The 26263-nt window shown below is 45.6% G+C and overlaps 1 protein-coding gene across 6 annotated transcripts in view; it reads right to left on the bottom strand.

The window, feature by feature from the left end:
• The window catches only part of LIMS1 (LIM zinc finger domain containing 1), a 73991-nt gene that overhangs the window by 27788 nt on the left and 19940 nt on the right, over window positions 1-26263 (bottom strand). Inside the window, exon 1 of one of the 6 annotated variants that reach the window (XM_069770167.1) lies at window positions 6713-7003. The exons of 4 other annotated variants lie outside the window; for them this stretch is intronic. In XM_069770167.1, the coding sequence (XP_069626268.1) occupies window positions 6713-6819 (107 nt within the window). In that variant the 5' untranslated portion in view covers window positions 6820-7003. Of the gene's footprint in view, window positions 1-6712; window positions 7004-26263 lie in introns of those variants that run through there. One more of the 6 variants, XM_009919075.2, reaches the window with a different exon arrangement.

Here is a 26263-nt window from a genome sequence, read left to right as displayed (position 1 = left end):
GCATCATGTAAAAAAGGCTCACGGTCCTCTCGAGGACACGGTGTCTGTTAGCTTTGCATTTCCTCCAACAGCTCAGAGACCACAGGAAAACAAACAGAAAGGGAACCCAAACTTACAGCCTTTAAGCTTGTTCTCCCCAATGCCTGCAAGTTGGTAATTTTTATTAAGTGGTGACATTGACATAATTTAGTTTTTCTCTCCTCTGCAGAATACTTCTGTGTGTAAATTCACTTCAGTGTGACAGACTGCGTTCAAAGGAGAGCTTAATTATAATGAAGAATAATGAGCAATCACAGTACATTTTCTGTAGAGAACACCTCTGATTAGGTGTTATCAAAACACATGAAAGCAAAGCAAAAAAAAGAAACCTATGACTTATCTTTAGCCAGCTAATCCTGTAAGAAAGAGCAATGAAAATCCTAATTGCTATAATTACTGCACTTTAACAATTTACTGAAATCACAGATTATTACAATGAGGCAAGCGTAAGAGGAACAGCAGTAATTGCTGGGGTTTCTGTTACACAAGCAGCTACCTCCGGTCATTTGGAGTCAGGGGACGTGACAGTCAGGGTGAGCAAGTCAAAGAAAATCACTTGGAGTTGTTATGCAATGCAGGAGAGAAAGGGTGAGAGAGAAGGCAAGAAAAAAACGGGTGTGTTCCTCATGAGTTATTTTAACCCCTAGAGCAATGAAAAGTACAGCACAAATGAGAAGTAAAGCCTCTAGTCATTTGGATACCTCACACTAAGGCTCAACGCAAATTCTAAGTATCGCAATGTTAAAATATAACTATGAAGCATATTTTTGCTGGCTGGAAGTTACTAGAATTAAGAATAATAATTCAGTGTTACATTTACATGGGCAAATCCTCTCTTCAATTAGAGCAGCTAGCAGATGAGCCAAATTATTTTTTAATCAAGAGTTCCCAAGCATCTGATTCAAATGAGTATTTCTAGGTCCCAACGCTCTACTATTCCAACAGTTTCTAACCACAACAAAAGAAGCAGCGTAATTTTTTTGTGGCTTAACATTTATTTTCAAGCTCTTCCTGGTTTAATAAATTAGTCTCTTTTTACCAATGTATTGACTAATTACTGCTTTACCTGCTGACACTGGCACTGTGAGCAAGTGAAACATCTACTTACAGAAAGTGGCTATATATTAACATTTGTGATGCCGTTAAGAAACGTCACCAGTGGAAATCAACTTTAAGAATGCTTCCAGGTGCAGACAGATCTTTTCTTTCTGCCTTCCCCTGCCCTCAGTACCCTAAGGCGTCTGAAAATTCAACAGCATCCCTGGTTCCCCAGACAGTCCCCAACCAGCATCTTCTTCTCTCCCTCCTAGGACGAGCAGGAGGTCTTCAGGGGGGACATGCAGCTGGAAACAGCTGCACACCTTGGCTGGCTGCTACGCATGGGGCTGAGGAGATCTGTGACCTCGCACAGCTCCCAAATGCTGTATCTCATAAAGAGAGGGAGGCACTCAGCCCTACCGCATTGCTGATGTTTGGGGGATTTTATTCATTTGTTTCTTTTTACACTCACCTACGAGCTTTGCCGTGCAGAGCCTATCCCCCTAAGGCTCAGTGGGACGTAAGAATGTGCTTATGTCTCCTATTTCATCTGCGAGGGAGTCTTTGCGCATGAAATTTTGGGGCACATCCACATGCCTTCCAGTCTGGAGTCAGTGTGCAGAGGCAGGCGGGAGCCTGAACGGACCCAGCAGAAGATTGCCTGCACCTACTCACGTAGATGTACCCATCAGCTTCAGCAGCAGAGAGCAAAGGGAAGGCAGATACTTTAAAGCTGTTATTGTGGAAAACATCCACGGTGCTTTCTGCACGAGAGAACAGAGCAGTGAACTACCCCAGTAACTGACAGCCACCGACTGAAGCTTGCCGATGATTATTTGTTGTAAATGCTGAAATGTACTGTTTGGTAAAAACTTGAGACTATCCTCTTCAAAAGTTGTTTGCATTTTTAATTGCATTTGAACCTATATGAACTTAGAAAAGAGAGCTATGGACAACAATCATCAAATTCACTTTAAGTGTAACTGTCAAAAAAAAAAAAATATATATAATTGCCCCTGCTTTTCCCAGTAGCTTGTATTGAGCTTTGGAAATTAATAGTATCAAATTTTTTAGAGGAATCATTCTATTTTTACAAAGGCCACAGGATCAGAGGGGGAAAGAGCAAAAATAGCAAGCATGCCGCTACTGTTAAGTGACTCCTAATGATTAATCATAAATGTATGCGTACAATTTCCTTTGCATCCTGTTTGCTGAGGAAAGCAAGAAAGATAGCTCAGCATACAGAGTTTTTACATGCCATTTCTAAAGACAAGGCAAGACAAGATTTATCAGAGATGTCATTTTTTTCCCACCAAATCAGTATAGCCGAAAAAGAACAAGTCTTCCCCTCCATTCTGAAAAGCAGATTTCTCAGGTTGCATTTAGTTCAATGACTTTTGCATCTGCTGCAGACAGGGGAGAGATGAAGGTGCCAGGCAGCTGCCTGTGCTTTGAGCTCGGCAGCTGGGGAGCATCCTGCGTATTTAAGGTCTATGCACCAGTGAGCCCAGCTCAAGCAGGGGAAGGGAGGACTGCGTTCAGCATCCCTGCCCCAGCGGAGGTCTAAACCGAGCACATTTTTGTACTGTGCAAGCTCAAGAAAAGGAGGAGCTATCCAGACCACCTTTTATGTGGGGCAGGCAGGCTCCCTATAAAGTCAGTAATGCACCTGTAACATCTACAGCAGCACATTAAAAGGCTTCCAGAGCGGTTATGGGGTTTGTTAAGCGATACATGGAGTGGGAGAGGTGGAAAGAGAAGCCGAATTTCCCACCCCCATCAATGTGCTGTGTTGTCAGGACACGGGCTGGCATTCCTTCCACCTCACTGCAGGTGATGGGACAACCTGGGCATGGGTTATGCCAGGAGGAGCTGGGACGGAGGGGACAAGAGAGGCTCCCTGGGAGAGAAACTCATTCCATCCTAGGACAGGTTTCTAAAGGAGAGGGATGAGTCCTACCCTCCCACCCCGGTCCCGATCTCAGTTGAGTTTAGGGCTTGCTATTTACGGCTTTCCCTTGAAATGCCCTCACTCTCCTCAACTGGATGGGCTCCGGCGGTCCTTCCCAGCCCCCTCAGGTCCTCACCGCTGCCGGCAGGACCGCTCAACCATCGCACCGTACCACCAGCAACACTGAGGGAGCTGGGGCAGATTTTGAACTAGCACCGAGCCCCAGCCTGTAAACTGCAGCTGGGCAGTGGGTGCAATGCAAGGCGTTGAGCTCCGTCTGCAGCAGGACGAGGAATCACAGCAATTTGGTGGGCAAAATGAGCAAAACCGTGCACTAAAGTAAGCTTTGCTGCTTGCGAAGCAAAGCAGGTAGCCACAGCTGCGTGAGATGAGTTCCCGTCAAGACAACCTGGCACCTACTTGCTAGAGCAAGAGGTGTTTGGAGAGACTCTGTTAAATTCAAACATTCATTTAGGAGCTTCTACTGTAAACAGAAATCTGACAAGCTATGACACTTAATGCTAAGAGCCAAAATATATTCCTATGGTCTTTCCTGCAAAAAACTGAGGGAAATGAGCGTAGAGACTGACTCATCATAAACTGAATAGCAGATCTGGAAGACAATGATGGGGGTCAAACCTCTGGGTGAAGTGACATCAGTGGACACAGATGCAGAAGCTAAAGCTCGCCTTCCTGTTGCGGAGCTCAGAGTCCCATGGCACACGACCTATCGTGAAGCTATGTCAACATAGGAAATCATTTTTATACTGTAAAGAGAATTGTTTCAAGCAATTTTGGTTCTTGGAAAATAAAATGTATGTGCTACGTTATATGATAAACATACGCTCTGTACACATTCAGGAGTTCCAGTACGTTGCTTCACAGTGCCCTAATTATTAGTAATCTCAGGTTTTTTAAGTACAAATGACACTGATGTTCCCAGGAAAGAGCAAAGGCAGAATTTTGGCACCAAGCCCCCCCGAGCTGCTTTGCAGCGCTGACACTGCCAACACTCGGAGAGGTCTCGGCTGCAGTTCGCGGGTGCATTAAGTCTCCGTCCTACCGAGCAGCATCCAGCTCCTGCTGCAATGGCCGGACCCAGGAGCCGCAATTACAGCGGTGATTGCAGCAGCAGAGAGGAGGCAGCCCAAGACACCCCGCAGGCAAGGCGAAGGGGCACGCACGGCTGTCCGTCGGGTTACTTGCTGCTGGTTTGTGCCTTACCAGAGGACCACCCCAGCCTGGATCCCAGGAAACCGCTCCCAAAGGAGACAGAGACCTCAACAAGGGCAGGAGAGAGAAGTCTAATACTGGGGTAAGGTGTAAAAGGCTGTAAAATGAGAACAGGCAGATAGCTAGCATGCATGACTTTAACAAAGGGTGATTTTCTTTTTTTAAATACAGAAATTCTGACAGAGTATCCTGAGGACATTGGCATCTCGAGTACATTTTGGCCCAGGATTAGAAAAATACGGTACTTGAACCAAGAGAGCAGCTTTCAGTGAACTGTTCCTCGAGGGTTGATATTATTTAACACATGTGGATTAATATGTATGTAAAACGAAATACAAAGGCACTAGAACAAAGAACTGGAGAGAGAAACTACAGGAGGGCATTGCAAAGCCATGGAGGATGGCAAGCTATATTTAGCAGACATGAAAGAAACCCTGTCTTTCTTGTGGACTCCAGATACTCTGAAAGTATTTGCTAAGGACAGGCATCTAAGTGTCGCTGGGTAGAGCACATGAAAAAAGCTAGAAGTTTCCAGTTTTAGAAAACTAAAGAACATTTTTCCTCTTTGTTCCTGATTGCTCTTTGCCCTGTTGTTATGCCATTATTTTGTATTTACAATGCCATAGCCTTTTGTCATGGAGAATGCAGTAAAAATGACAAATAAGGCTGCCTGGCAACACACTGAAATACCACCAAAATGGGTAAGGAAGGAGCAAGGTTTAGTTTGAATAAGAACCAGCTTAAGCTGTTAGCAAATACAAGAGAAGCTCTGTTTTTAGGTACGAGTTGTTCCCCTGCTCTAGCAGCATCATCTGGCCATGCTCTGTTCACCTTCTCGTATCTCCTAGACCCTGCCCTGAGCTGATTCATAAGTCCCCTGATCTGCTATTTCCTCCAACTTGGATTTTATTTCTCAAGACCAATCCCTGTTTCACATATTTCTCATCTTTAACCGCAAGAGGCTCAGGAAAGGATCAAAACACCTGGACTTACACTGGTACAGACAACCCCTTCCCCCCACCCAGCCCCAAAGGGTCTCATTCCTATCTTGGATGTGCATATAAATAAGAGAAACAGCAACACAACCATAGAGAGCTAGCACTCATTTTTATGTATATGCTTTAAAAAGCAGCTTTCTTTTCCCTCAAAAGATCTATTCTTCCTCATTGCTAGTTTTGTATAAAAGAAACTAAACATAAAAAAGTCCAGAATCTCTGCACATCTCTTACTCTACTAATTGCTTATTCTTCCATCTATAGTCATATAAATATATTGCTAATACTATTAGAAATCCACCTAGGAAATCAATTCAGAATGAATACTATAAATAGATACCAAGCACACATATCAGACCCGCATGTTAACACATTCCTAGAACTGATGAGCTATTTCTGATATCTCATGGCAAATAATCTCATTATGATGATACATTTTGCCACAATAATTTTTAATTAAGGTGCTTAGTTATAACAAAAGGGTAAATCCCCCAAATCTGAATACTCATCCTTCTGAAATTGCTAACTCAGGTAATGAACACACAGTAACAAAATCCCTCTAAATTACACAGCACTCCAATCCGATGCACAACCACCAACAACGAAAAATAATCTAAAAATACAACCAGAGAACAGGCATTAGGAGATAGGAAGTGCTTCCTCTCCACCGAGGCTTTTGTTAGCGTTTACACAAGGATCCTTTTCTGAGGAGCCTGAAGTGGGAACAGATTGCTTTCACACCGAGCACACTTAGAAAAAAAACTTTGCATTTTTACTTTTTTTTTGGTGTCTGCACTTACTCAGGTTACAAACAATCCTCTAATCTCCCTGCTCCAAACAGAGGCTTTTTGAAAATTCTCTGTTACTCTTTCAAAAGGCACATAGCATCAGGAAGATAACCCTGGACATTAAATGGCTTTCCAATTTTTGGTCACCCTTCCTGGCTAAGGTCAGGCTAAGTGGTCCTGCTGCATTCTTTTGTCTGAAGTCCTTTCCACAACAAAGAACCCCCCATGAAGAAAGCCAGAGCCCAGGACCCCCAGCCCCTCGGAGGGGCTGCGCCAAGACCCCCGACAAGCAGCACAACCCCCAGCGCCCGGGTGACCCAAAACTGACTTCAAACCAGCGTGAGCAAAGTTGTCGGGCTGCGGAAAGTTATCTACTTGCAAGTGCTGGCTGTCAGAAAGGATCCAGAAGCAACCACCAGCTAATATTTGCCCTTCCCAGAGCCAGGGAAGGGAGTCACACCATCGCCAAAACCCACAAGGTCACCATACGGCTCCTGTGATCCCTCCTTCCGAGTTTTTTTGCTGTAGCGCTTTGGGGACTGCTTCTCGATGCATGTGTTTTGCAGTGACTTTCCCGAGCTGTGTTTGCATTTCGTTTCCTAAAACCGCCGAACGAAGCAAGCAGGCTGCTGAGAAGGGCTCGGCGGTGCCCGTCAATTCGCACTCACCTCAACTTCTCTTCGTGTGACCCGGGCAGTCCCATGCTATCCGGGCGATCCCGTCTCCTCCTGTACAGACCTGAATGTGACAACTCTTTCAGCTGCAAGGCCGTCATATTTCTCTACCTGGAGGGTTGGAATTTTTATTTTTTTTTAAGGGGGGGGGTGTGCACTCGCGTGAGTGTTTTGCCTTTTGAGTTGGGTCGTCCCCCCCCTTTTCTCTTCCAGCCTCTTCCAGATGTTGCTGCCGAGGAACGCGCCAGCCAAGATGCCTGGAGAGAAGAGGTTCGTCGGCGTGTCGGCACACCTGCGCCCGCTGGAGCGACCAACCTCCGCAGGCAGGGCAGGCAGGGCAGGCAGGGCAGGCAGGCGGCTGCCGCTGCTGGGTTTCCTGTTTCTCATAGGTACACACCCTCCCGAAGGGCACCACGTTTCCTTTATCGCCGGATCGCACCTCAGGGATGTCTGCCGCAAACTCACCGCCTGCCCTCCAGCTTCACTTCGAACTCCCGCTGCCCCGACGGATCGACCCTGCCGTGCGGTGCAAAGCCTGACGCTCGCCCAGCACCTCCTGCGAGGAGCTGAAAATCTCCAGGGCTGCCATGAGCTGTTAACTCTTTGCTGCTATAATTTAGGACAAAAAGAAAGTCATCAGCGCTACGGAAAGTCGGAGTTACTCAGGCACGTGAGCAAACTCCGATAGGGAGATTAATGCAGTGAGGCAACTTCAGTAACCAGCGTTAAAATACTCTTTTGGAAACACAATAGCCCTGCGCTTGTCAGAAATCGCTCTTTTCCACGCATCTTGAAAAGCAGAAGAAAACCGCAATGTATTTTTCTTCTTACTCTCAGCTATCAAAACATAACCGCCGTAACTATTTGTCATATTTGGTAGTGATGGAGTGTCCTGTGTAATTGTAAAATAGGAATGAAAGTGCTTAAGGTTTCCTGTAAGACAGGAAGGTGACTAGCAGGGATTTGCAAGCTCTGAGTCTCATCTCACTAATTTTTTAGTAATAAAACTCTTTGCTTCAACTTAAAAGGAGGCTTCAGAAAAGCTTATCACTTCTTGAAAAATTTTTACAATTTCTTTGACGTTATCCTTGGCACACATGAACAAAAACTTAATTCAGAGTTTTTACTTCTATGTTGAGAGTTGGGGAGGGTGTGGTTTTTAAATGAATTTGCATTTAATGAAAGCCAAGAAATCTAAGAATTCAAGGACTGTTTTGACAAGGATAGGAAACAAGTTCCATGTAGTATGAATTTCATAGTTCATTATTAAAGTGTTTATTTTGTAGCAGTATACATATAAGAGTATTTTTGAATTCTTGTCACAGAGAAAAGCGTAACATATGTAATACTGGGTACATCACGACACCAATTTTGTCAGGATCACCAGACTGAACACAAGCACAGTAATTTTATATAATACTATCAATGTACTTCAGTCTGGAATGTCATCAAAATATAATATAAAACATCACACAGTGGAAAAATAACAGAAATTCTTTTGGAAAGGAATCACATAACATGCCAAATAGATAATGGTTGGAGATATTCAAAGGGATTTATATGATGTTAGAAGGCTGCACACACTGAAACATCAACAAGACATCTGAGCTCTTGTCCTCAGAAAATAAAAGAGAGAATGGTCACGATATTTGCCTAAACACGCTGCATTCCAGTTTCAGATGAAGTATTTAAAATTGTTTCTCAATCTGCAGTAGGATAAGGTTAAACGTAATTAAATGCCAGTTCCCTGCAGTCAATCAGCGATTCAATGAAAAGTTAAGGACGGCAGATGACAGATGCTCATGGCACAGCAGCTTTTATACATTACCAACAATTTTTACTGTGCTTTAAATATCAGTGTACCAATGATTTATCTTTGTCCAAACAATCAATTTTAGATAATAATAATAATATAAAAAGTGAAGACAGAATAGATTTTTTTGCGGCGAAAAAGCTCTTTGTAAACTAATGAAATTGAACTATTACCTACAAAGTTGTTCATAAATTTTTACTCACTACAGTAGCAGTCTCTTCAGCGTATACTGAATACTTTTGTGTTAATCATGACACAAGTCTATCAAAAATTAAAGGACAACTCTTCACCCACTCTGCTGCAAGTTGCGTTGGTGTGAAGTACACAGCATTAAAGTTCACGTTTATCTGCATGAACAGCTGCTGTGCTTGGAGAGCCTGTGGGACAACGGCTTTTACTAAAATATACTTGGAAACCAGACCTGCACCAAACCGGTATTATTAAAATTTAAAATCAACGCCACCAGACAGAGCATGTAAATTGAAGGAATACAAGAAGTCCAGACACAAAAATGAGTTGTTTGTCACAGAGATCAAATCCACCTCAATCTACAGGAGGGCAAGATGGTTAATTTTTTTAAATAGACCTGGGAATCAGCTCCACAGCATCACTATTTCACAGGCTGCTTCAGCAAACTCCAACAGGGGTCTAAGCTGATGTAAAAAAGACTTTCTTAGAGGACTGAGAACAACCTAAAGGCTTTCTACAAGGAGAAATCCAAACCGGACTCCTTTTCTGCCCTGTGGGATCCTCCACCAATGCTCATGATAGACAGGGTTTCAAATCTGAAATTACTCAAACCAGCCAAACCTTAAGTTCTGAGTATCAAATACATGTTGTAAGGGCGTTTTTTGGAGAGATGTTGGAGAATGCAAATGATATTTCACCACTAACTCACCTAAAGATTGCCAGAAAGCAACTCGGATGGACCTCACTCTGCAGGAAGAAGAACTTCCCCAGTGAGTGCCTCCTGCTCCCCACACCCCTTTTTACCTTCCAGCCCCTATCTGCTGTTTATAATTCCTTTTTTGAGAGATTACATTCTTCTCGCGTGGGACGGGGCCACTTGGACCTTTCACATTCCGTCAGGATTTTTGAGAACCAGCCAAGTTACCATGGCTTTTCTTATTACTGGTAACACGTAGCCTTCTTTTATGTCCTTTACTTGGAAGGTTCACTCTTCATTTTCCAGTGCGTGCCTCTTCACTCATGCAACTGACCTTCCTTCCACCCCCAGAGAAAGCTAACATTGCTACTGCAATCTGATGGATAAGCACGGTATTATCAGTATTTTATTAGAGGAAAATATTCACCTATGTCTAAGCAGCAAAAGGTAGAACCTAGACAGAAACTATGCAGTCCTTCATTCATCCCAAGCAATAAATAACTTTTTGTCACGTGGGAGAAGGCTCATGCTTAAGTTTTCACTGCAGTTCTACAAAACATTTATCTCGATATACCAGGCCTGATGTGCTCTCTCTTAAATTTGTGTTAAAGTACTGTTGTTCTGGTGACTGTAGGTATACAGCAGAACTTTGCAATTTAAAAAACTTTTCAGACAGACAGGTTATGTCTGGTTATTTTTCACTGTGCTCAAAGGGATATGAATAGTAACCCATGATGTTGGAAACCATGTCACTGAATTTAAGAATAACGAAAAACACCAAGGACTTCAAATTCAGTACATTTCTTCATGAGTCTGTATTTATAGAGAATGCACGTTAACTATAAAAACCAGAAAAGACAAATTCTAGCTCTCTCATTCCACACAGAGAAGCCTTTATCAAAGTGATTGATCTTTTTTCCACTCCAGTGACACATTCTTGTTTTGTTGTTTTTTTTTTAAACCTTGAACAACCACCAAATGTCAATTAAATATAGTTGAAGATTTTCAAAGCAATAGAAAAAGCTGTTTTCAGGGCAGCATAAGCAGTCAAAAAAAAAAAAAAAATCACAAGAGCATTATAAGAACAGTTGTTCTCCATCCCCCATCGCTCACCCATCTTATCACTGGGATAAGTCTCCAGAGGAATGTGTCCAAGAGCGCTGGCCTTCTACTATTTCTCTCAAGGTCTGGAAGAAAAAAACTGTTTAAAGCTAAGGAAAAGCCTTGTACGTCAGCGGGAACGCACGGGACTCGCTGGAGCAAGCAAAGGAAGGTGGCAATAACCCTTCCGGCAATTTTACAAGAAGCCCCGAAGCACCCAAGTGATGTGCCGACGGCAAATGAAGCTTTACACCTCTCTGAATTAGGCTGCTGAGGCGGGTCCCCACAGATGGGTTTGGGTGTCAAGGAATAGCTCACCGCACCTTGGGTCCCTGCTAGGGCAGGCGGAGATAAAAGGAAATGAGCGAAGAGAAATCGTGCCACAAATCTAAGGATGCAAGCCTTGGGGAAAAAAATAATTAAATCAAAGCTTCACAGGAGCCTAAACTGTTGATTCAAGGAGTTAAATAATTAACTAATTACACGTTTCCTTCCTTGTCTAATGTGACTCCAACATCTGTTTTGATGTTTCTTTCCCTGTTCCACTTAGCGATCAATCAGTCCTGAAACATGCATATTTAATCTGTGGATTAGGCTAAGTACTGAGGCACTTGAACTAAGTGGACACTGCAAAGCAGCGCTATGGATTTATGTCCACGCTCCAGCTGACCAAGCGCGTTTGCTGCAATTTTAACGGTAGTTGCTGGGTTTTTTAAAACCTCTTCTATGGATGCACATCCCTGCCATACAATGTAAAGTAAAAAAAAAAAATCCATGACGGTGTGCTCAACACCCTTCAGAGCAGCAACGCACTCAACCCACCAAAGTCCTTTGGGATTCAAGGGGGCAGAGGGAAGTCAGGGGGGCTGCCGCCATGAGCTTGGGGGGTTCCTCCTTGCCTTGGTGGTACCAAAGGCATCACCACCTCCACCACAGGTCGCCCGTGAGGCTTCAGTGAGGCAAGGCACAGGTCCCTGCTCTCCCTCCAACTATTCTATTGCAATAATAAAAAAAAAAAATATAAAAGCAAGCACGGGAAAATCTTCTGTCTACCCGAATGTGGAGCGAGGTCTTTCGGCTGCTTCCTCCAAGCTCTCTGCACACGCTGCCCCCTGAATTCCTAAAATTCAGCCAAAAAAAAAAAACCGGCAGAAGGCACATTTTTCTACAGCACCTGGAATCCTACTTTGGCTGAGCTTTACAATGCCTCCCTCTACTGGGAAAATCATGCCTTCTCAGTGCCAGTATTTCTCTCTACAGACAGAGGGAGGTATGGATTAACCCACACATGCTTTAATAATTCAGACTGGAGCCAAGTGGAGAGCAGAAAGGAGTGACAGACCAGCAGCTGAAGATCCATGTTAGCATTATAACTAGAAATTTATGCTGTTAATCATGCTGTTAATCAAATGGATGATCAGTGCATGAGTAGATGTGCAAAGAAGAAAGCATGTGGCACAGCTTGAATCAGTTTTGTCCCGCCATTTGTAAATATGCCTTTTTAAAAAAAGAGTGATAAACAAGCTGGCAAGCAGTTGAAAATTTGAAGATGGGTACAATTACTCATATGGGTACAAATACTCATTACTGAACTCCATGGGATAAACATTTAAAAAAAAAAAAGGAGAAAAAAACCCCAACACACCAAAAAGATGGAGGAAGGGAAGGTTTAAAGCCAGGAAATTCGGGATTTAGATTAATCTTCATAGCCTAGAAGATGTGGAAGAACACAGCTAAGGCACACAACCAACTCCCAAACTGCATTTCTAGATACGGGACCTTCCCTTCAGAATAATTTTTACTCTCTTGGAATTAAAAGCCCCTTCCCAAAAGAGATTTTCAACCCCAGTCAGAAATACGTTTTCTACATTTAAGCACTTTGTTAATGATGCATGAAGACCTTAAGTCTGAAAAAGAAGACTGAAAAGTCTTATTTTTAAACAAGTTGTCTTCTGCTTGCACCCTACTACTGTAGATAGATAATATCCAGAATGTTTACTTTACTCTTTTGTAATGGGATAAAATGCCCTTGGAAATGGGGCTAAAAAGCCCCTGGTAACAGCTGGCTTACTGGGTGATGAAAAGTTCCCCAGTAGATGCCACAAAATGCTGAGGAAGACTCCAAGGAAAATAAAAAAAAAAAAAAAAAAAGGGCAAAACCTGAAAATGGGTGGCAAATGAACGAAACTGCCCTGAAAGCTGCTGCTCCAGATAATGCAGGGAATTGCCTGCTTTGACGGCCAGGTTTGTGCCCTGAAGCCAGCGAGCCCTTCCAGAGCTACCGAAAAGCCGACTGAGCTGATCCAGATCGGCAGCCACTGAGACCTGGTTTTGCTGGAGAGCTAGTGGGAAATCTCGAAACAGGCCCCAGCTGACTTTGCCCTTTCACTGAAGGAATGCGAGTATTAGGAAGTCTTCATTTTTCTCCAAAACACCACTCATTGGGGTTAAATAAATGCAAACAAAACCACAGCAGCCTATAAACTGCTTCCTCTGTTGACTGCCCAGCAATTATTCTCCTGGCCCATTTGATTTCCATCTCACCAATAATTTTCAAATGACTAATGCTACATGACAAGTAGAGAAAGAAAAGCCTCTTCTCAAGTTTTAGTGTTCTTTACACTGAAATGAAATGAAACCACCAAGGACAGAAGATGGCACCTTCCCCTTGCAAAGGCTGGAAGAGGTCCCGGTGAGCCTGACAATGTGCAGGTGCTTGAAGGCAGCACCACCTCATGGCACACAACCAAACGTGACCGCCAAGCAGTAGGTGATGCTCATTTACAGCTGCAAGTGCTGGGCTTCTAGAAGGACAACCCAACCCTCAGTTCCCAAGAGGGTCTCGGAGCCCTTGAACGGTGCTGGTGTAAGAAGAAGGATGAGCTGAATGGCAAGGGATGGTCACTTTAGCAGCCCAGAAGAAGGATCTTGGCTGTACGTCTGTGAACATACCACACAGCCACCTGTAGTCTGACTAGCATTTCCAAGAAAGGTAGAAAGCAGCAGTTCCGTAGAGGTTATCACTTTAGTAATGAACCAGCCATGTCACTTTTAAAAGTCAGAGACTAATAGTATGACGGTTTCTTGTGTAAAAACTAATGCACTCTCTAGTGCAGAACATACAAAGTAGCTCAAGTGTCTAGAAAAATAAAGCTGAATACATGTAAAGACTTAAGAAACACAGGCAAGGTACAATTTTCAGCCACCTAAAAAAAAAAAATCTTAATTTTTAAGTATATACATTTTGGTTTCAAAGTTATTAATCCGTATCCATGCAGAAAAATCCATACTGAAAAAGAAATTCACAGTGCAAAGGAAACAAAACTAATTCGCCCCAAAAATTCAGAATACTGTAAAATGGAAACACCACCACGCTCCCCTTAATGCTGCAAAAATTACTTTTGTATTCAGCACAAAAAATAAAAACACTTTCTCATATGGATTTTTCATGATATTTTAAAGCACATGAAAAACACACTTAAGAGTCTTAATTAGAGCAAAATTCTTAAAGCAGAAAAGCACAGCTGCCCTGTGGTAAAAGGTTTGCTTCACTGGAAAAGTGACTGACTTCTGAACATAAAGACTCCCTTAAATTGTACCAGAAGCGATACAATTTCTGTAACAGGTTGGCAAAACTATTCCTTCCACTGGAATTATACTTGCAGGTTCAATTATTCCGTTGCAGTGTCCTCTTCCTAAGCCATTGCCAATTATCCCATTGCCCAAAAAACCCCATCAGTGATGGGATATCTTCAAACTGACCACAAATCCTCTGATCTGGGTGGGGACAAAACAGTGTCCCTAAAAACACTCCAGATGAGCAACGGATAAAAAACTACTGGGAATACCAGGACACCTCTATGCATTTCCAGAATGACAAAGGACTTCGCTCAAAGCTCTGTTACTGGTGCTGCTCATTTTTAGTAGTAATAAAACCCAGCAAGCAAAACTATTACCCACCCTCTTCCTAATTCCATTGATCACCGTTCCCACGCATGGCTCCCGCTTGCAAGAATTTCCCTGCAAAGGACTAAAAGACAGTACAATTTGTTGCCAGGCTGTCGGCTTGGAAAGCAGCACAATGTGTCCTGGGGCAGACGCGACAGCCAGACCCTCAGCCCAAGCGAGCGGGTGGACACTTACTGGCAGGGTGCAGCCTCGCTGGCAGCAGGTTCACAATGAACAGCCCTTCCCATATATAGCTTTACATTGAATAGTCACTCTTTGCATGTTTTCCTCGTGGTTATTACTGGTAGTTGTGATAATTTTTTTTTTTTTTTCAAAAGTGACTTAGCAAACCACTTCCTTCTTTCACCCTGTAAAAAACTGAGGAGGACAAATTCATCAAAGAGGAGGACAAATTCATCAAAGTTCACAGTTCGGCTCCACAAATTGTGTCACGCCAACCCTCTATCCCAAAATCACCAGGGAGAGAGAAGGAAGCAAATTCTGCACTACACAAGAAGGGGTATAGCTTTAGTTATACCATCAGTATTTTTTAAATGACAAAAGTACAAAAACCTGGAGAGAGCAGAGCCAAGAGGGATCATTGGGATGTTTTCACCTTACAAATTTCCTGACAATTTCAGTCCCTCTGGAGGTATACCTTCATTTGGGGCTTTTTACAGCCTTATTCTGGGGACAAAGAGAGAAGGAACAGGCAACAACTCTGTGTGCACAACGCCAGACATCTCGACGAGCGTGACAGGGTCCCAGGTCCTTACCTGGGAAAAGCAAGCCCTGGAGTCACTGGTGAGCCGTGGACAGCAGCGCAGGGCCACCCGACCCCCCCACGAGCACCTCTGTCAATGCCAAGGGGAGGGGGTTGACCCTCTCTCCCCACCTTCCCACTTGCTGAGAAAGGAGGAATACCCTCTGATTTTCTTCTTTCCCGAGATGAAGGCAGGCAGTTTCACTCCCCATCTCCTGGAAGACCTCCGCCATCTCTGGCAACCTCAGCACACGGCAGGGACTAACTGGGAACAGAAAATACCCACCACCTCCTACAGCAGCAGGTCAGGGCGATCGACCTGGACGACCGAACAAGAGCTGAGTTGCGTCTCTCTTGCACGGACAGAGGCTCAAACTCCATTCTCCCAAAGCAATCTGAATCCCTTGTGCACCGCTCCAAAGGCCCCTGGCAATCCTTCGCAGGTTCAAGCAGCAATCTCCTCAAGATGGACAACGTTCCCCCGCCACTTGCTACACAATCAGAGCTGTATCAAGCAGAGCCTAAAACCCTAAAACCTTGCTCACTGCTAGTGATGGGGATGGAGAAACGAGGCCACAACCTGACTTCTGCAGGGGACATGTAAGACATGCCTCCAGGCAGAACTTGTCCCCAGCTCTGCTCGTACAGCAGTACAGCTCCAGGACACCTACAAGTGCAAATCTACCCGCCAGCGTTTTCCACTGCACGCTCTTAGTAATGTGCCTTTTGGCCTGCTACTGGTTACAGAGAAAGAATTATAAAGGTACAGTTTTCACATATCATGCAATCCCTTTAAAGGCAGCTTTCTGCCATGTAAGTATTGGCCTGGACAGAGCAAGCCAATTTTTAGAGGTTTAATATTTTTAATGACAAATATCTAACCCTCATAACACTATTTTACTGCTCATTGACAATAATGGTTATGAAGTATGCTTGTAATGTTTATAAAGGAATTCAAGAAAATGGATTTTTTTTTCTTGGTCACTTGGAAGGGTATTTATTAATTTTTCTGCTTACGGACAGACATAACTTAAAAATAAATAAATCCTGTGAAAACATGACTAGCTGTCCTCCATGCTCCCAAGCTGCGCAACTGAGCAGGGCCAGCCCCAGATCTACAGCAGCATTTAACAGAGAAACCGATGTGCTGCTTTCAGACATGGCATTTGTGCTGGCATTTGACCTAAAGGCAATGCAGAAATCTTCTCTATTCAGACATTTAAAACTGTACTTGGTGCACTGTACTATATTTATCTGCAATATTCAATGCATTTTGGTCAAGTCTGGTGCACAATACCTTGCCTTCTTACAAGATTTTTGGCAGACAATGCACATGCATCTCAGTAATCCTTTTTACCTGCTTTCACCATAGGCACCAAATAATACTATGCCGTACCAACAGAGCCTCATTTTGCTCTCCCTTCTCCACCATCTCTCTCCACATCCTGCTTCGTGCTCCTTCTATTTCTGTCGTCAGGCCACTTAACATTATCGCTAACCCTTTTCTGTGGACAAATGAACAATGTACATTATCTTTCCAAGCTGCTGTTTCCCATACTGCTGCATAGTGCTTCCTCATTTGAACTTCTTATCTCTTCCTGCAAAGGCCCTTCAAGTACAAAACCAGCAACAAAGCTGTATTAAACTTATCACTGGACAGTTACTAACCTAGGAGAAAGAAGGCACTACAGCTTTGTCTCTCAAAATAACGTGGCAGATGTCAAGGTAAGAGCCATTTGTTCTCGAGGACGAAGAAAATCACAGTAAACCCGTTGCCGTACAGAATGAAGAGAGGCATGGTATTGCAATGCATATATTGCTCATATGCCAGCAGTTCCGCTTTGATAGGGAGGCCAGGACAGTTTGTTGATTCATGATGACTGTAAAAGTTGCAAGGCTTCAAGGAGAATGCCAATAAGCATCTGTTAAAAGGGAACCAGGAAAACAAGCATTAACTCTTCCATTAACACTTTTTAAAGCATATTTGAGTCATTTCTTAACCAGTTTGGCCTGGCTAAGCTACGTTTTTCAGTTTGGTCACTTCGCAGTAGTTGGCCCTATTGTAACACCAACCCATTTTCCAAAAGAGCTGTGCTAGAAGAAAACTTGTGAACAAAATGACGGCCGAGGAGGGCAGGACAAGGCCAGCCCCACAGAGGCCACGCTGATAAGCACTGCCAGATCACTGTGGTCTGCGGTCGCCTGGACCGGCCGTTAGGGGAAATGCAGCACAGAGCCACAGGAACAGCTCTAGACAAAGCCACACGGTCCAGCCGAGCCCATTAGCTTGGTCCTGGCGACAGGGCTTCCAGCACCAGCAGAAGACGGGAGTAGCAGCCGTGGCTCTGCAGTGATGATGAAGCTCCCAAGGTAGAGGAGAGGGGCTGGACCTGTCTAGGCATGAAATTAGACCAGTGTTGTCAAGCAAAGGTTGACTACAGGAGGGAACCGTTGCTTCAGACTCCCATTTCCCACGGTATTTTTCTTTGCTCCTGTAGCAGGCCATCGTGAACCAGAATAGCAGCACATGGGTGCAGACAGATCTCCAGGACTGCTCCAGGATGCTCAACGCTCTCCAGCTCCTGGCCAGGTCTGTATCCTTCCTCCCTGCTTCAGGTAGCTTGGGTTACCCTCCGCAAGGAGATTTTTGAGGTGCCCGCATTGCCAGGAGCTGGCAGAGCAGCCAGACAGTCACACCCTGCAGCTGTCTGCCTCGCCACCCCGTGAGATCACCGTTCCCGGAGCAAAATAAGCAGAAGGAAACATGTACTCATGCCTCAGCTGTTCCCGTTTGCTGAGGGTGTACACACGAGGCGACCGAGCTGATCTAGCAGCTCACCGCCACCGCAAGGGCAAAGTCTGGTTCCTTTTCTCTCCTTCCGCTGCTCGTCCTTCCCCCCCCCCCCCCCTTCCTCCCCTCACCTCCTCCCCAGCCGCAAGGAGCAGCACCCTCCTTTCAGACCATCTCTTGCTCTCATGAGAGCCTTCTCCCAGCTGACGCAGCCTGCCAAACCAGCAGAAAGCTGGGTTTGGGGAGCTGGGTTGGTAAATGCAGATACTGCAGAGCAAAGGAGCAGTGAGTGCCATAGCCAGCACACGGGAGCAAGATGCAAGCAGCGTCTCTCCATTTCAGCAGAAGTGAGATGTTCCCTCAGCGTGGGCATCCTGCTTTGTGAAACTTTGTGAAAACGGTATTTATTTAGTATCTTTTCAGGATCTTGTGATCCCAGCCCTCTCAAGGCTTGCAGTCGTCTCTCCCAATTCACTAGTATCACCAAAGCACTTGTAATTAGAAGATGGCTTTTGTACATTTCAGAATTCATCTGCACATGAACTGCGTGCTTCCAAAGTTAATTAAAACCCTTGACTCATGCTGCCGTGCAGGAGATTGGCCACAGACCTGAACCACCATTTCTCACCCCCCTCTTTCCTTCTTCACACCAAACACTCCCAACAGCTTTTGCAGCCGCTGTCTTCAAAGCGATCCCTGCCCGACGGCCGACAGCATCAGCCTGCAGCCAGGGACCCACCAGCCATGCCCAGGACCCACGCCGCGGAGCCAGGACCCACGCCGGGGAGCCGGGACCCACACCACTCTCATCGGCAGGAGCCAGAGAGCCAGGATCCCCCTCCAGCAAGCTCCCATTTCACAATACCCCCTCCAAAAACGTGCCGCTGCTCCTGCCTGGCCGAGCCCTGTCCGCCGCTCTCCCTACACATCCCCATAAGCTGTAAAAGCACAGCCTGTTCAAAAGAAGGAAAGGGGAATAAAAAACCAAACAAAACCAAACAAACCAACCCAAAAAGCCCCTGGGGTTTCCCTTGCACTCCCTCCTTTCAGTGTCATCAGAGCTGCCGTTCAAAGCAGCTAACCCCAGGTCACCAAAGGCTAACAGCAAATTCTCTTAAATCAAAGCTGGACCTCTGAACCAGCCTGACTCAGGTTCAGGCAAGAAGTCAACATTGCAGCCATTCAAATAAGGAAGATAATTTTTATGATGATGGTGGTGAAACCCTGGCACAGGTTCCCCCGAGAGGTGGTAGATGCCCCATCCCTGGAAACATTCCAGGTCAGGCTGGACAGGGCTCTGAGCAACCTGATCAAGTTGCTCATTGCAGGGGGGTTGGACTAGATGACCTTTAAGGTCCCTTCTGACCCAAACCATTCTATGATTCTATGAAATGGCACCAATAAAAAAAAATCTCCTGCTCTCAACCAACAAGAGCACAGAAAGTCACTTCTCTCCTCTTGAACTCACTGCAATATTTAAACACAGCTTTTGAGAAAGTGCTACTGCTACACCTGAGACTGGCCTGAAGTGATGCTCCAGGATGAACTGCATTGCTTGGCTGAGGGTCCCTCGCCAAGAAATGATGGGCAACACCAGCCCCACTGCTAGACCCATTCTCCTCACCGAGTGGGCAGGAGCAGACCCAGGGACTTGAGTGCCAGGCACAAGCAGACCACACACCTACCGCGCTGTGGGACTGGAGTCGCAGCAGCTGATCGGAGGAAGGATTTGATGTTGGGAGCTGTCAAAAGCTTCCTCTCCTCTAACATGCTTAGGAATAACAGCAGAAAGGCTTGACCTTTCTGCTCGCATACTGCTGGAAGAAGTGAAAGCAGCATTTCTCTTCTTTAGCAGTTAAACAATGGAATTTGCTCCAAAAACAATAAAGACTACTCGCTGGCTACTTTTTGAATCCCAAAGGCATTAATGTTCGTCTACTTTGAGTCTGCCCGTGGTCCTGGTTAGTGTTAGCATCTCATCTGCAGAGTCCAACGCTGCATTGACCAGATCCTAACCCCAGGATCTTCATGGCCAGAAAGGGAAGACCCCATGCCCGCCGTTCTCCCCAGCCTCCTCCTCTGCAGTTCCTGTGATGGGGGAAGACAAACAGGAGGGCTACATATTGCCCAGCGTGTTCCTTGCATCCTGACATGCGGGGAGACGCGCATACCCTCTCACATGCAGAGAGCACAGCCGCGGGCACTTCTCATCCCAAACTGACACACATTCATCAAGGATATGTCAGGGTGTGGGTCCCATTTTGGGACCTCTGACTTTACCTACCTACCCCGCTGTACCCATCTCCTTTCTGGCAAAAGAGCACTCGGAAGGAGGAAATGCTGTTTCGGAGAGAAAAGCAATTCAAAGACCCAGGCAGGGCTATTATATTCCTCCCGTTTCACTTACAGAGACTGCAGACACATTAACTGACAACCAAAATAGATTTGCCATCCATGGATGTAGCCCTGTTCCTAGGTTTCAGTAAAGCAGCACGCACCAGCTCGCGGCTGCTGCACTCTTTCCAATCTTCTTCAAGTAGTTTGGCTTTAACAAGGCCTCTCTGTTACCCTCCTCTGGCATGACTACTGCTCTCAGGCTTTTTCAGTAATGAATACACCGTCTCTTCAAAAAAATCTAGGTCAACCCTTCTTTATATTTTACACACAACGCTTCCAAAATAAGATCTGTTTTTCTGTGCAAGCACATCATAAGACATGCTAAGTCTTTTCAATGCATCCTCCAAATGGGCAAGCCCACGGCTGTTTGAATTCTCCTTCATGAGTACAACTCTTAGCACTTCTCTTTGTGAAATTTCAACTTCTTCATCCTGGACCCTCTCTCCGGCCTGCCAAGATCATTTTGAATTCATCTCCTGTGCCCTCCAAGGCTCCTCCAAGTCAAGAACAGCCGCCAACTTCATAAGCCAACTTTCCTGCAGCATCCAAGTCACTGACTAAGTTATTGAATGCAAGTGGGAAAGGGGGAACTCCTGCAAAGTGCTGTCAGGAAGGTCCTGGGGGGGGGTCCCGTATGGTGGCTCTGTATCAAAACAAGAATTCCTGCCCAAATGCTTCTTTTCAAACACCTGCACACCTCCCTTCTGGCAATTTCACCCAGACTATTATTTCCAAACTGCTACGTGCTTCTCTTGAACAAAGCTAACAGCAGTAAAACTTAGCACTGAGTCCAAACTAATATGTCTTGCAAGGGGATGACGAAGGAACGGGAGGAGGTAGCAGCAGCACTTCTGTGAATGGTCTAGGACAGCAACAAACCAGTAGCAAGAGAGGAGGGGTGGACACATGGAGGAAGAGAAGCTGCAAGGCTTGTGCTCCAACAAAGTTAATCACCATGGCTCTAATTCTAGAGCCTTTTCCTCTTGTTTGCTTATGAAATTTTGTGTGAGACAGCATCAGCAGATACACCTTGTTTATTCCCTCCTGTCTGTTTATGAGGCATGCTCATCTGTCAGAGCTGGAAAATTGGCTGCTTTGAAACGATCTGTTCTCAGCATTCCACATGGCCTTTTTAATGCTGCACTACTCACTAAGTGCTTATGTATTGACTGTTAGTTGCATTCATGCCTTGCTAGGGATCAAAGTTAGGCTGACTGAGCTTTAATTCTCCAGCAGCCTATTTTTGCCACCGTTTTCAAATATAAATACGGTGTTCACTCTTCTGCACGTCTTCTGGTGCCTCTTACATGAGCTCTGAAAAAGCATCCCTAATGAGCGTTACAGCAGTCTCCAACAGCCAGGGGAAGATAAACAACATGCAAACTGGAAGGCTATGCCTGTGCAATAGTACAAAAGGACCAAAAAGACAAATCTCCTGTGAGAAATTACTTACGCATTTCAGCCTGGTTCTGGCTCTGTTCACCGCCAGGGTTTCATTAATGATCTCCCCCGTCCCCGGGGTTATGTGAAAGGGGAAATGAGATAACGCCCAACCCGTCATTCTTACAGCACGCCAGCCCTTTGAGCAGCACTCCGCAGCCGCGCTCTGACTAACACCATCGGTAGCCGCTTTCCTCCCAAACTCACTGGCGATGGACCAGGGATCTCCCTCCCGGGCATGCTGCCGCAGACCCGGGGCCAGCTGGCCGCTGCTGACCGCCCTGCCTTCCTCCCATCTCACCTCCCTCCCTTTCGCTCCCCGCTGTCTCACCCATCGGGAGTCAGGGATAGAAATCAGTCCTTTCCCCCTCTCCTCCTGGTGATACCAAATTAACTTTTGCTTGCCATTGTCTCAGCAGGGCACTGCAAGGACTTGCCCCCCTCCCCAGCCTCTGCAAGACAACGGCAGCAGCTCGGTTTGTGGAGAAAGCCCACGCACCCACGGCATCAGGGGACGTTTACTTTGTCTTGGAATCTCAGAGCCACCTCAGGGTTCTCTGGCTGAAGGATCAGCCAAGATAATGCGTGTCTGGACTTGCCCACCCAGTCAGGGCTGGACCACAGAGAAGAAGAGAGAATTGGGGCATAAATGCTTGCCCCAACCTGAGTGAAAACTCAGAAAAACCTACCTGCTGCAAAGAATGGATTTCTTTCAAGAGCAATTTGCTTGAAGCCCAGATTAAGAAGCTGCACGGAATTACGTTACCTGTGGCAATCCTCCACGCAGCTATAAGCTTCTGGGTTACTGATCGACTGTAGCATTAAAAAAGTTCACATTTAACAACACTACTAGAGGAATAAATTTAGGCAGCAGCAGAAGGAAAAACAAGTTATTACATATCAGACCAGTGAAGATGAGCTCAGTGAGATGGCTTAATTGTTTGGAGGGGAAAATACAGTGAGTCACCCTTTAAAATTTCAAGTGTTCTCAATACAATCTCTCACAAGACTGCAGAGTACTTTGAAGACTCAGAAAGAGACTGCGGGCTCTCTGATTCCAATAGCCTACCTACGAATAACTGTTTTGATTATTGGACTTCCTTCACATTATCAGCTGGGTCCCCGGTTTCTGTGTCTCAACATGAAACAACCTTGAAGTTTTTTATGACATACCGGCTGGCATATTTGCATATTGCACAAGCAACAGAAATTATTACCATATATGTGCAGCACTGACGACTTCTGTGCCCTCTCACCTCACCCACCATGCTGCTTTCCTCTCCTGCCCTTCTCCCACCCTATTTTGGGAGGCAGAGAAAATGAAGAGCACAAAGACTTATATAAGAATTAATCTTCTCCAGGCAGAGAGACTTTCTAACCATCTGGAAATACATGCAACATTGCATTCTGAAGGCCATAATAGCCTGAAGTACTTTTATACACAGGACAGCCCTTTCTTAGTCCGCATGTCTGTCTTGCATGTCAGTGCAGTAACCCTCAAGAACTCCTCCACCCCTTCAGGTCAACAGCACTGGGGTCATGCATCTGCAGAAATCATCCCAGCATCGCATCCAGCTCCCCTTCCGTCACCCAGGCAGATTGCTGGTCCCTGCCCACCCTCCCCTCCTTCCTCAGCACCCTCCTCCTCCCACCCACTGGCTTCCCCGGGGACTTGCTTTCCCTATCAGTGCTTTCACAGTAGCACAGCCAGAAGGTGCAGCATTATGTGCAGCAACAGAGAGGCAGAAGCATGTGCTCGATGTTTAAGCCTGTAAGGAGCAAAACGATACCCTTCAGAAGATAAAACCAAAAAAACTTACCTGTAATTATTCACCATTAAAGTCTTGTGTTTGACCCTACAAGCATAAAGCTTTGGCGTAATTACTAACAGCAATTGCCGAGAGTGCCAGTCTGTAGAAAGTCAGTAGACGTACTGCACATATTTTAAAGCTCTTGTGATTAATTCTGCTTTATGTGACAGTAGCTATGCAATAACTTTCCAAGCTGGCCCCATCATTTGATTCTTTTGGGTTTTTTTCCCCAGCAAAGCAGGGCAGTCGTATCTGCAGGAGAAGCTGAGGCGCTACTCCATTCTGCTGGCTGTAACAAAAGCAATCATTAAGGGGAAACAAAAATACCTTCATTATAAATCGAGTTCAATCACCCTACTGCTTCATACTGAATAATAAATTATAATGAATTAATTTAGCATCAACGCTTTTTTTGTTTTTGCAATTCCATCCGTGGAATATTAAACACTCTGTAATCCCAAAATTGTATTCCTCTTGCAGTTTTGCCTGATTTTGCTTATTTTTGGTAGGAAGAAGGGGATGTCAAGGCAGGGACCCATTCCCCAGATGACTAACTTCTTTACACATCAGTCCTCCACTGGCTGCTTCCCTTTACTGTGTACAGATCTGACTCTAGTGTTTGAGCATCTCATGGTCCTTAAACTATTTGCCCTCAAGCACTCCTGTAAGACAGAAGGGGGTGCGGGGCTCAGCGGTGGAGATGGGACAGAGGCAACACCGCTTATCAAAGGTCCAGGAGTGGGAGATAGTGCAGCGCAGGGGACCAAATCCCACTCTGGGCTTGCATCCTCACCTCAGACCACCTGGAGCCTGGACATACACTCCAGCAGAAAGGCTGTTTAGTTAAAGGAAAAAAAAAAAACAAACCAGATTAGTTTAACTTGAGCAAAAGGGAAGGATTTCAGGGCTCTTGAGCTCCTGAGCAAAGCACTCATTATCTGTGCAGTCGGATTTGTAGCCTGTCTGCCAGCCAGGCTGGGGGGCTCTGGCATTTAAGAGCCAGCTCTGAAAGCGCTGGCTGGGGATGCAGCTAGAGAGGGGATGTCCATCTGTCCCGCTCCTTTTCCCTACTCCTTTGCCTGATTTTTTACACCAGGCAATGCGAAGAGAAGCGAATCGCTTCCCTTCTGCCAGCCGCCCCCTCGGGCACCCGCACGGTGGCCATAAGCACGAACCCACGGTTGTAACTCCAAACGGGGTGAAGCTGGAGGTTCACCCAAAGCTCATCCAGCTGCCACCGGCAGCAAGATCCCGCCGGAGACCATCCTCCAAAAGCGCCTTGGCAGGCTCCTGCTTTTTTCATTTTTGGAGAGGGTGGGGAAGAACTGCTCCAAAAGAAAAGGAGTGGCGGGATGGGAGGAATCAGGGCCTGGAGGCACAGCGGGGTGGACGGGTAGGGATGCCACCTGAGTCACCTCACCTCCGTGTTTGCTGCACCCTGCCAGCCGTGCAAATTTCGGCCCTACGCTTGCTCCTCCCGCTTTAAGTCACCCCGCTGCCAGGCTGTGCCCCTTGGCCTTTCCTTCCCTTAACTAGCCTCGGTAAACTGAGCATCAGATACCAGGTATTTCACTTTGGGAGAAGAAAACAGCTCTTTCGTCTGCACTGGGAAACCAACCAGCTCCCATTCAAATAAAAAAGAAGAGACCACATGGGTGCATTTCAGTTAATTGCATTGGAGAGGCAGGCTGCAAGCACGCTTCCCTTTCAGCCAGCCCCTTTCATTTACGTCTTCTGTTGGAGAAGGGGTGGTATTCAGCCAAATTACCTGGGGGATTCATTTCATTACACAGTGTCTAAAAGCTGGGAGGAGGCTCTATCTGCAGAGGGCTGAATTTAGCAGAGCCATCATCAGGTGGCAAATAAGGGGATTTTCCATCTGCTAGAGCTGTGGTCTCCAAACTATTTTGATTGCGTACCTCTACCAGTACAGAAAGTTTAAGCGCACACTCCCAATATATGTACATTTATTTATTTATAAATTCTGTGCACGTGCTACTGAAGTCCTACCATTTTCTTCCCACACCCCAATGCATCATCCTGTGCACACCCCCTTTGGAGACCGCTGTGCCAGAAAACATGGTGACAGTGGCCGCTTGGTGCCAGAAGCAGGACGCTTATCAACAACTAGCTGATAACTGCCGAAACCCAAGCGCTCAGTCTGATGCCAGCTAAAGAGATTTACAAAGAAGTGGTGAAGGAGACAGGAAAGGAAGACCAGAGAGGGGTAGCAGGGGGTCATATCTTCACATGCTCCCTGTTCCCTTTTTTATTTCACCTAGTCTTCTCCAAAATGCTCGTCCAAGGAAAGTTGTCCCCAGACAGCCCTGCCACAGCCTGCTCTCTGTGGCGGGGACTAAAATAAGGATCACATCAAGTTCTACCCTTCTGCAGTTATACCTGCTCAGGAAGCCACCACAAGCAAAAATGCTGCTTGTGGGCTCTGCAAAAACAAAGGGTGCGGGAACAGCCAGAGAAAAAGTGCATTTGTTCACACATGAAGACTGCAGTGGTTGAAAAGCCATTTCAGTTTGACTTGGATAAACTGGGATAACCATCCTTGTTTGGATTTAAAAGACGAGTTTTTAGGTTTAG

Source organism: Haliaeetus albicilla, chromosome 25, assembly GCF_947461875.1.
Source record: "Haliaeetus albicilla chromosome 25, bHalAlb1.1, whole genome shotgun sequence".
Lineage (NCBI taxonomy): Eukaryota > Metazoa > Chordata > Aves > Accipitriformes > Accipitridae > Haliaeetus > Haliaeetus albicilla.
Note: the sequence above shows the minus strand (reverse complement) of the source record. Positions and strands in the feature narration are given on the sequence as shown.